General features: G+C 43.0%; 2 protein-coding genes across 2 annotated transcripts; one reads left to right on the top strand and one right to left on the bottom strand.

Moving 5' to 3' along the window:
• Window positions 1-388: 388 nt before the first annotated feature.
• Window positions 389-1601, top strand: EAF01_006305 (uncharacterized protein; the record flags this gene model as incomplete). The annotated part of the gene is made up of 3 exons (XM_038914559.1): window positions 389-661; window positions 1030-1068; window positions 1230-1601. 3 exons carry the CDS (start codon window positions 389-391, stop codon window positions 1599-1601), a joined length of 684 nt encoding a protein of 227 aa, XP_038769514.1.
• Window positions 1602-2464: 863 nt separating this feature from the next.
• On the bottom strand, window positions 2465-7918 carry EAF01_006304 (uncharacterized protein; the record flags this gene model as incomplete). Its single annotated transcript, XM_038914558.1, has 3 exons — window positions 2465-3815; window positions 3879-7553; window positions 7605-7918. The coding sequence occupies 3 exons, from the start codon at window positions 7916-7918 to the stop codon at window positions 2465-2467; spliced, it is 5340 nt and encodes a 1779-aa protein (XP_038769513.1).
• Window positions 7919-11774: the final 3856 nt, after the last annotated feature.

Below are 11774 nucleotides of genomic sequence, written 5' to 3'. Positions count from 1 at the left end.
AATGTCTTGTCACGACTCTGAATTGTTTTCACATATTACTCATTATCATCCGTACATGATTCAGACCACACGTGTCATTGCATTAATCGACTTTGAATCTGACAGAAGCAAACCCCAGAAGTATATAACACCGGGAGGCCTTCTCATTCAATCCTGATTTCGTGGCCTTCCAGTTCCAAACACTTTTCGGAGGTGTCATCTGGAGAAATTATCAGATAGCTGACTGTCTATCTTGTCAGATCAAAATTCGAGAATTGACCGAGTGAGCTTCTTCACAGCCAGCTTGACTAAAGGAAACGAATCGAGTGAATTTATTATTTGGATCAGACAGATCTTCGCCAAAAGAATTTCCCGGAGACCTTTGACACACATCCAGAAATAATTTCCAATGTCTCAACATTCAATTCCATCCCCGACCTATCTAAGGGCGCAAACATCCGGAAATCAATTACTGGCCTATGTCAAGTGTAATAATCCACAAGAAAAAAATTACCCCAAACAAAGCCCACTTCTTGATCATCAAGCTTTGCGGGACAACAAGTGGGACGACATGGAAGAAACCTCTATAGCTATGAATGTGATACGGCCACCATTTGTGTATCTCAATACTCTGAATGTTCCCACAAACAACGATTCATGGGAAGAATTTGACGCTTTTTTAGTGAAGGAAGCTCTTGAACCTGGGGCGAGTTCTCGTCGATTAAAACTGTTATAAGTTCTGTATACTTTGTGCTTGATATTCTGACATTGCCGAATGATGTGATATCCAAGTCAGATTACATCCCTAGACAAAATTGTGGTTTTTGCAATCAACAACAAATTTTTTTCCCCAATCAATTGATTTTTCTATTGGCATTTTAATTCTCAAATACACAAGTGACTGTGTCACGTTCGACCTCCTTATTTAGCCGAAACCTCACCTTCATCTTAACATTAGATGTCGATCAGTTCCCAACCGTTTCATTAACAAGACCCGAACATCACACAGCTCATTATTCAAGGAGATAAGCTAACAAGCTTTTACTTTAGGTACCACTACCTCACTATGATTTAGTCATGAACTTTACGGTAAGTGTTCACTATGTTTCGATGCATTCAAATGATTGGATGCTCGACACAATCTTCCCGGTTTCTGAATCAAAATGTCAACAACATACCAAGCGAAGCTTTCCACAACCAAGCTTACCAGCGTACCAGATTTTGCATTGACTGAAAAAAACATATTTTAGCACGGCGTAATAGTAGCATACCAGTCCTTGAGCCCGTACCAAGTTGAGCTTCTCAAAGACATCAAATCGCCCACTATCCCTGACCTCAGTAGATGGTCAGATATTGCGTATTTGAAATGGGCGGAGGTCTGCAAACTTCATGGCACTGAAGTGAGCAATTTGAAATACGTCATCCAACATCATGTTACGAATAATACAACATTGGACGTCATAAACGAGGTACTGAAGAAAAAGGGTGAATCGCTCGTGCCATCAGGATGTGTGGTGTCAATGGGGGATAGCAGTGGTCACGGTACTGCATTATTGGGACCCCGAATGGAAAAGGAGTTACCTGGCTCCTGGCTCAACATAAGGAGGCTTTCAAAAACTTGACAATCATCAGTGTGGAGATATTTTCGTGTAAACCAATGAATCACGGGAAAGACATAGCACTCGAACATCCATCGGATGAGTATTCGTGGTTCAACCTCAGTTTTCGAATTGGTCAAGAGTGATCGAGACATCACTTCTCCGTCGTCTGATGAGAATGGGCTCGGAAATTTCGACCTGTAGAAACAACGAAGAAGTGATAGGGACGTCGATGTGAAGGAGAGATTTTCGACATGGAAAGGGAAGACATGTAGGTAGTTTCTAGATTGAAACATTTGGTAAAATGCACTGCTTTCTTTCCAGAATTAGATTTCCAACGGGAATGAATCAGTATTCAATGAAGACATTTGCATATTCAGTTCTTGCAGTATCCCGCCAGTCCCTACAACCAGTGAAACCTTCCTCTTACCAGAACTATGCATTTGTCAAAGAATGTTAAATTTTCAAATATTAAATGAATAACATTATAGACCAGTCATCGAAGTTTTTTCCTCAACATTGAGTTCTTATTTTCAAAAGATTGGATCTCATTTTGTTTCTTGACTAATCTCATTACACTGATATTAAGCCCTCCCTTTCATATACCAGCCGGCTAGCTATTGGCTCTCAGGTACGTTCTTTTCCGAATTGTTTTCCGTCTCAAGTAAAAAGAAAGAGTGATACAAATCCAGAAAACACCATCCATCCAACCATCCTATGCAGAAAATATACGCCATAAAAATTCGAGATTAATTTCAATATACCCCGCCCCCACAGATATGCTCACATGCGTAAAAATGCTAAGCACCTTCCTCTGCCCCTCCCCTTTTCCTAATTCCAATTGGAATCTCTCCATTTCGTATCCCGATATTCCTATCCATCTCCATCTACATAGCAGCCAACTCAGAATCAATACTCCTGTCCAAAAACGTCCTCCTCTCACCAACCAACTCAGTCTGCAACCTCTGTTCTACCAAAGCTCTAACCTGTTTCTTCGTAACATTATCTAGATCTACCTCCCTCAAACAATTTTGAATAGCCTCTACAATCTGCAAATCATCTGGACCGGCAGTACCCCTTTGGAAATCAAATCCACTAGCAGGTCTATCAATCGCAGCTCCGGCTAATGGTGAGCGAGCACCACCTGTGAAGCCTAGCGACGAACGTGATTGATGTCGTCCTTGACCACCACCGAGAAGATTGTCGGAAGACATCATTTGCATCGAAGGACGGTTGTTGCCAGGGTAGTCTTGATATGGTGAAGCGGAACGATTTTGTTGGCGAAGGGACATTGCAGATTGATTGCGGAGAGGGTGATCAGTGTATTGGTTTGCGGAGTAAGTAGATTGAGGAGGCATGTATGGACCACGACCAGGGAAACCTGTCAAAATAGTGGAGGCTGGTTTGACAGATGAGTACATGGATTTCATGTCATCCATTTCGTATTGATCATCGAATGTATCATATGCCTTTTCAACTGCTACTCCGCGACGTCCTGGAAGGTTGTTGTGCAAAGCGTAATCATCCCATCGTTGAAGAGGAATGCTTCTCGGGTCAAATGTTTCGCCATCCACAGCCACAACCTTTGCAAATCCCTTTTCTCCCAGGACAATACGTGTGTTACCCCACGAGAAGTTGTCTTGGTTCCAGAATGAGTAAACTGGTAGCACGAAAGAGTAAATCGGGAATGCAAGGATATAAATAATCATCCATCCAACGTGTTGCCATTGACGTTTGAGAATGAATATCAAAGCTTGTAAACCATATGTACCAGCAATCATACAAATCGAAATAAGGGGGAATTGACCTTGATTTGTTCCGACCATGTACAACAAATATCCTAGATAGACTGTAGTTGCAGGAAGAATGATTGTACCAAAGAGATCGATGAAGACAACGAATCTCATACTGAAACAACAGAACCCACACAATTCCGGAAGCCGGACCAGCTCAGCTAGATTATGGATGGTAGAATTAATCCAACGTCTTCTCTGAGACAGAAGAACACTCCAGGTTTCGGGCGCGGCAGTACTGGCGTATGCATCTGGAATAAACTTGTACTTCATATATGGGAAGTGCTTGGTCATCAATGTAGTCAAGAAACGATCCTCTCCAAGAGACAGAAGATTCTTCTTGTGCAAAGTATCAACAACACACTCACTGTACTCGTTGATGATGGCGTCAGCGATGATCAATGGCTTGCCTTTATCAGCGGTACGTAGACGATACATGGTGAAACTATAGAGTAGGTATTAGTATGCTGCATATAATGAGTTGAGGCTTAGGAAAAGGATTACTTACCAACCAGGTAAACAAGTGACACTTCCGAATAAAGATTCGAAGGCCTTTGCCAAATGATGCGAGATGAAATATTCGTAAACTTGAATCATAGTCCACCAAGAACGTTCTTCGTTTTCAAGATTGGTTTCACCACAAATACCAGCGATTTTACCGTCATTGGAACAGGCAGCCACGAGACGATTCAGCGAGTCTTCCCTTACACTAGTATCGGCATCAATCATAAGTAGATATTCGTAAAGCTCTGGATCCACGCCAATAATGTTGTTTATTTGATGGAACATCTCCAACTCCAATGGGTTCATGGGTGCTCTGTGGTGGACGCGATTGAGGAAGCTCATAAGAAGAATTTGAGTGTCACGTTTTCCACGATTACCGGGCTTCGATTTGGATTGCTCGGATTCCTTGCCAACCTTGACCACTACAATATATGGGACCACGTTTCCTTCAAATTCATATAGACCTGAGTATACCTTACCATAGTTGAGTTGCTCGTTGCCATCTCCGACGGATTTAAACGGTAAGGCGGGAGGGTCGATCTTGGGATCTACACCAAGAATATCGAGGATGATCTTTGGTGTAGGGCGATCATTACCACCTCCTACAACCATACCATCACAAACGACACAGATGAGCTTTCTTTTGTTATCGTATTGCAAAGCTGTCAAAGAATCCAAAGCTTTACGCAATGAGTCTTCACCTTCGGTATACGCTGGCACTTGGCAAATGACGAACTTGTCTTGAGGAGTTGGACGACGCTTCGAACCAAATTGAAGTGCAGACACGAACTTGATGACAATAACACTACACAGCAAAATTGTGAAGGCGAGAAGGATGTAGTTGTTGATCTGACATTTGATAGAATCTCGGAAATCGGGTATGCCTGCATAGAACAAATTGTTCATGCAATTCAAGTTGTTGAGAATATCCACTTGATAAGATGCATTGGCTTTTTTGTAATTGTCATCCCAATTACTCGTGATGTCTAGACCCGGGTTTCTGAGTACCATTTGATAAATTGCATCATCAATGAATTCATAACTGGGCAAGTTATCATAGAGACCTAATGTATAGTAATAATTGGTGAAGTCGTAAATCTTGCCCTTTAGAACAACCCAATAATGTTGATCGTTTTGGCCTTCACTACTGATCGTACTTTCCTTCACCACTAGATCACCATGGTAATACTCTTTGATTGCAGGTGTGTACACGTCCGCATACCAATTCCAGTCATAAAGTTTACTGGATGTATAAGCTGAACGATTACCAGATATATGGACTCCGGAAGGATATTCGGCAGTATTGTTGTCCTGTAGTACCAAGGTGTAGTCGGTTACAAGGCCGGGGCATGCGACAATCAATGGTGGCGGGAAGTAGCTGTCCAAGTTCATACCAGCAAAGGGTTGCATGATATCGGACGTTGTCTTGACAGAGGTATCACTATGCTGCAACTTCCAGAACTTGGAAAGATCGTATACTTTTCCATGAATGCTAACCCAAAAATCGTTATCTCCTTGGTGAGTGGCGACTTCTCTCGCACTCCATGCTTTATCAGAATTTGGACAGAGGAGTTTGCCAAATTCAATAATCCAGAAAACAACCAAGCAATTGAGGAAGAGGATGAAGAAACACAGCACGAACTTCTCTCTCCAAGCCATGCGTACATCTGGTCGTTTCATCCGACCAATAAATGAAAGGAGAAATGAAGGAATCCACCATGTGAAAGCCCAGGTAATAGCGACCCAGATACGACGCTGGTTTGTTGCCTTTTCATTGACCACAGCTTTCGCGGTGCCACCTTCTGGGTCATCCACCATTTCTCCATTCTCATTGGTATAGTAAACCTGCCCCCTCATATCATCTCCCTTGAAGCCGAGCCCATAGTCACCACCACTGACATTCCTTGAGGGCGTGATAGTGGGAGCCCCGAGGTTACTCTGCGCTACGTTGACTTGACTTTGACGATTCATGACATTGTCGTGACTTCCAAGACGAGACATATCATTATTGGGACCAGTAAAGAAACCGCTTCCGTTTGGTGGGTTGGAGGAGTATCCTGTATTCATGTCGTGGGCTCCCAACATGCCTGCCATACCTCCGGGACCGCCCGTACTTTGGAACTCCCCTTCTGCTGGCTTTAGGTCGAGCATGGTTTCAGCTTCCCACCAAGCACTTTCGCGGATCCATATCCGTTCTTTGCCGATGACAACTTCGCCATTGCTCCAACCACGTTCCATGGTCCAGCTTTCAATGCCATCACGCCCATCCTTACAACCAAGGGGGGCATATCGTTGAACGAATTCTTCGAAATCGAAATCGGCTGTGAAATCCAAGTTCTTATTTCGTCGATTTGCCCATTCTGGCAAGCGCCATGCGCGAAGCTGGCGTGAGATGGCACCCGCGGACCAAGCCGAAGTTGTTGAAGGAAGCGAAGCTAGAGCTGCAGGTGAATCGTCGGTAGGATGCATAGATAAGTGATACCAGACACGACTGCTCCCAAGAACGGAAGGTAGATCAATACGGCCGTTGCGGCCTAGATTAATACCTTGACCCTCGATTGGGAGCAGAAGTTTCTTGAGGAACCCCTCATCTTCTCCCTCACGGGCAACCTTCTCCAATACGATCTCACGCTTCTCAAGCTCGTGTTCACGATCTCTTCCAGAAGGTCCAGTCATGATACCAAGATCTGGAGCAACTTCAGATACAGCATTTTGCATCTCTCGGATAACAGTTGAGCCAGCAGAAACCACATCAACACCATCTTCTTTCATTTCGGCATTGATCCCTTGAGTATCGTCAAAGACACCTCGCATTGCAGCTGCTTTCCCAAGATTCGGGTCTGGAATCTCAAGAACAGTTATGCAAACAGTGTCACCATTGTCGTCTTCGGTATTTGGGGTTCGAGCTCCTGGTCCCCCTTCGCTGGAAGAATCACCATCTTTGATTCTGGTCATCTCACTAGCAATGGCTTCGTTGGCCTTCAAAATTACCCAATCTACAAGGGCTTCATAGAGACCACCAATCAACGTTTCTCGCTCTTGTGTTGTGCATTGCTTGACGAGAACCTCGGGTTCCAAGCCAAGCAGACCTCCGACATCTTCACAAATTTCCTCCAACGCATCCCCATCAAGAACAAAGCTTAGAGTGTCACCTAGCTTCAATAATCCTGCTAATATTGAGATGAGATCTCTGTGTGCGGCACCCTTGATACCAATAGCTTTTAACGATGCTCTGAAGTCGTCTGCAGCCGCTGCATCATCCGCGGTAGGAAGGTACGATGGAGGGTCATATGTACCAGACTTTTCCAGAAGCGCGTAACTAGAAGCGTGTTTTAAGCTCAAGAATTCTCGTTCGGCAGGAGTCGACGCAGATGTGAGGAGGTAGTAGAAGACGTCGAAAGCTCGATATCCTGGTTCGGATGGAAGGTTTAAAAGCCCCTTTTTGGTATCAATTCCACCCTCTGATAATGCTATCGACGCAGCCGTAAGATTTCCAGCAAGTGAAAGAGTCAAGGTCACACCAAGAGCAGATTGTCGAGGTGTAGATGGGTTCTGTGGAGAGACACAATGAATAAATGGTCGTAACACTTCAAGGGCGGTATATAATGAGTCGGGAATGGTAAGAGGGAGAGTGTTGAGGAAAGGAGCCAAAATGGAAGGAGTAGACTCGTGAAGAGAACTATTATCTAGTTAGCTTTACAATCCGAAGAAGGTTTGATGGACCTCATACCCTAAAACGATACAACCATCTTCCGCACGTCTTCTAGCATGTTCCCAAGCTCGTGCAGCCAAGGCTGAATCTATTACACCCCCCGTTCTTCCTTCACGATCAGGTTGTGAAGCAGATAACCAAGTGTTTACAACCAAGCTACTGCTAGCATCCAATCGATATGGCTGACCAGATGTGTAAATGTGGTGAACGGCGTTTAAAAGTGTCGTTGCTGTTACTTGAGATGATTGTTGACCCGCAGCGTGAAAGTTTCGAGCGGCTCCTGTAGCAGAAGATGTCATAGAGTATGTTGACATACGGTTATTGCCCGCCATCATGTAGTACAGATGGGGGGTTTTCCTCCCTCACTTCGACCTCAAAGCCTTGTTTGTTGATTTCAATGTTTTCCAACACTCCAACACTCAATATGCTTTCCTAAACCAACCCCTTTCCACGATTCTTCTCGTCGATGAAACGCCTTTGATATCAAGAGTCTCAGCAGTCGCGTTCTTTTTTTTGATATTGATTCAATAGTATGATATGGGAGGTTATGTGGTGTTATTTTGTTTCTCAAGGAAGTCTCTTCTTTCTTATGTGATCTCTGAGCAAGTGAATTGGATTGATGCAAGTGCACAAAAACGAGAGTCGGGAATGGATATTAAAAGGATGATAAAAAAGGACTGAATGGATTTGAACCGCCTTCACCAAACGAATGAGGAGAATTAGATAGAATCAATGGCACCAAAAATGGAGAAGTCGGAATGAGATGAGGAATATGCAGAAGCAAAAAATGATAGGAATGTTCTGTTCATACCAACTGCACTGGCTGGTACTTGAGAATAACTTCTTTTGGTTATGGGTAATGGTTATGGGTTAGAATGATATGATTACCAGGTAGGTAGGATGATTACACAGCACAGCAAGAGAGGGTACTACGGTAGACGATAGAGACATCCCCTGGAATCAAAACAAATAAATAAAATATCTACGGAGTTGTAGTAATAAATGGTCATGGCCACTAAACATTTCCAAATTAGCTACGACCTGCGGACTTACGACCTACCCGTACCGTACGGGAATCCCATTCTCTTTTCCTTTATCCTTTACCAGTCTGGAGCCAAGTCTCCCTATGGTGGCTCAATCAATGCCTTTTGCAGAACATGGGTCCATGGGTCCAGGGTTATTCGTGTTAAACTATTTTGCTAAGCCGCATGTTGGGATTCGGGAAAGAAAAAAAAAAGATCAATACGAGACTTGCAATGGTTGGATCAATGCTGTTTTAACTTTTGGATTTTATCTACCCAGCAGGAATTTAAATGATGTACATGATGCTAGACACGTACTTTGTCGTAGTAACTATACAGAGTATATGAAGAGAAATTGGAGATTCCATATACAATTTCATTGCCACTTCCGAGCCACTGCATTCAATGCACAGAGAGGCAAGAGTACCTGCCGTGCCTGCCTAGGTAGTTGGACCCTTTTAATGGTTATACATTTCACGATTCACGATTGACGATTCACCATCCATTACCCACCACTCACCACTCACCACTCACCACTCACACATCCTTCCGATCCAATCGTATTCTCTCATTATTATCATCAATGAATCCATACCTACCTACCCTACAGTCCATACTAGTCCATACCTCACCTCCCTCGCACCGAGCTACCCAAGTGCGAATATTTTAAAACAGCGACAAACTTGATATTTATTTTAAGAAATCCACATGTACTAGGGAGCTTCTTAGTTTTCCATAGTCGAAGTCTATCGAAGACCACATCGTAAGTAATTGCCCATCGTGAGACACTTGAGAATTTCGACCGGATACTTGCAGCTCTATCTTCGAACATGATTTTAAAACGACCTTACGATCTAACACATTTTGGCATTTCAATTTTAGATCAATCATTCAACGTGTTCCCAAAGTTGCCCATAGCTTTGTGAATCCTTACTCCATAGATCTGGGTGCGCTCGACGTACTTTGCTTCGATTATCATCCATCACGGAAGGCATATACATACAAGCGCCGAGTCCTCTTTTCACACATCACAGTGATCATGCAGTTGGAAAATATGTGAAGTGGATACAATCCCTCCGTAGGCCAGAGATAGAGTATTCATCTGCCTACCGAGAACTGCACAATGTGGTATCCATTTATCAACAAGCATCTGATGATTTCGAATTTCAAAGAATGATGATTGAAAAAGATAGGGGGCGTGTTGTTGTGTAACTTATACCTAATAGATTATAGATGACTATAGAATTAACCTCGTTCATTAATCAATCAAGCAATCAATCAATCAATCGATCCGTATTGTTTTTGCCTGGATCTATTAAAGATACTCGGAGTCGGTTGTTTTGAAGATCTACCCACATTTGACTTACCCCTTGGCTTACCAATGAAGCAATGGAACTGCTGGAAGGGAAATTTTGGGCGGACGTCGCGTCTCTAGAACTTCCTCGGAACGATCCCCCCCAGGCCCCACTATATGTATGTTGAGTTGTTGACGGGCGTCAAAATTAAAATACCGGTAGAAGGAAGAATGGAGGCGGAAGAAGCCTTGAATGGTACTGGGGAGGGGATCTTGAGAGGGATGGGTGTATGTATGTATGTATGTATGCCATCAATTAAAGCATTCAATTTTGCGAGAGGAGAAAGGAGTAAATCAAAAGTCGAGAGCAGTATGTGTAGGTATGTGTGTGTCAATTATCGATACATAACATGATACACTGGTATCACACAACAATATAGAAAATCGGACATTGAATATCGTGAGACAGTATCAAACCTGACTTTCTTGTACTTCATAAAAGATGTTGATGGGCGAGATGGGTTGATGCTTGTGACACCCATCTACCTCGTACTTGATCGCTCTCTCTGATGCAATCAGTACCTGGGAACCCTTATAATATGTGGATCAGTTTGTCTATCTATCAGACTATCATCCATCTCCATCCCATTCATTCCCTCGAGATTCCTAATCACTTCCTACTCCGCACCGTATTCACTTCCATTCGACTCCTATCACGCCAAGCGTGCCAATCAATGGGGAATGTTCGAAGCGATGAAGAAGGCTTTTCATAACAACATTGTGAGTGTGAATGAATGAGTGAATGAGGGAGTGAGGCAGTGAGTGAGAATAGCCTGAGTTTAGTATGATGATTCGACAAAGTCCTTTGTAAGTACCTAGGTAGTTGTTATTCATTGGTGGCTGTGTATAATCGTTGATTTTCTAGTATCTAGTATGCGGGTATGTTGATTTGTTCCTCAATGATCATCCGCTTGATTTCTCGTGTTGATTGAGTAATATAACAAATCTGGAACGAGGTGGTGGCGTGTAGCATTTTTTTCTATGGAGCACGTTCGGGGGATTTCTGAATGTTGAAGTTCTTCTTCTTTTCTATTCCTCCAGGTCTTGTTATTGGATCTTCCCAAATAACCTCATGTGGTGGTGAGCTGTCTGAGGCGGGCTTTAAGCTCTCTAGCAAGTTTAAATCACCGTACTGTTTTCTCCCTCTCACGCCTCTCTCCTTATTATATGACTATATGAGCACTCTATATCAATCAAACACTCCGTCCGTATTTCTTCATGGCGCAACTTCCCTGCTGATAAACACCCTGGTCGTTCCTCCCTAAAATAGTTCACACACGAGAAACGTTAAACCCCAAGTAATCATTACGGTAGACCATAACAACATCTAGACTCATAAATCCCAAAATATTCATCTACCCTGTTGTAAACATTAAACCAAATCATGTTCTCGTACCTAACCAAAATATTTCCCTTGACTTGACTTGCTGCTTGTAGGAAAAGGAAAGTCCATTGTTTTTGGGTAAAAAGAAGGGATTCACAACTTTTCCCCCCTTCAACTCTCACATCAATAACATACTCATTTCTTTTCTTTTGAATTGCTTCCTTGAACCTTTTTTTCTTGCAACTTTGCAATACATTCGCTTTCATCTGTTGCTCATAATTCACTCGCTATTTAGTCCGTTTTTAATAGTGTCTTTCGTTCTCTTCAAGAACTCAAACCTGACTTACCCCTTCGTTGACCCAACATTTACCCCCAAACGCGCTCCGATATATCAATATCAATATCAATATCAATATCGATAATACTTCATACTCAAGATTTCCCAGAGGATCGATTCTACATTGACGCACAAATATAAAAATCAAGGG

This window comes from Botrytis porri (assembly GCF_014898465.1).
Source record: "Botrytis porri strain MUCL 3234 chromosome Unknown BPOR_008, whole genome shotgun sequence".
Lineage (NCBI taxonomy): Eukaryota > Fungi > Ascomycota > Leotiomycetes > Helotiales > Sclerotiniaceae > Botrytis > Botrytis porri.
Note: the sequence above shows the minus strand (reverse complement) of the source record. Positions and strands in the feature narration are given on the sequence as shown.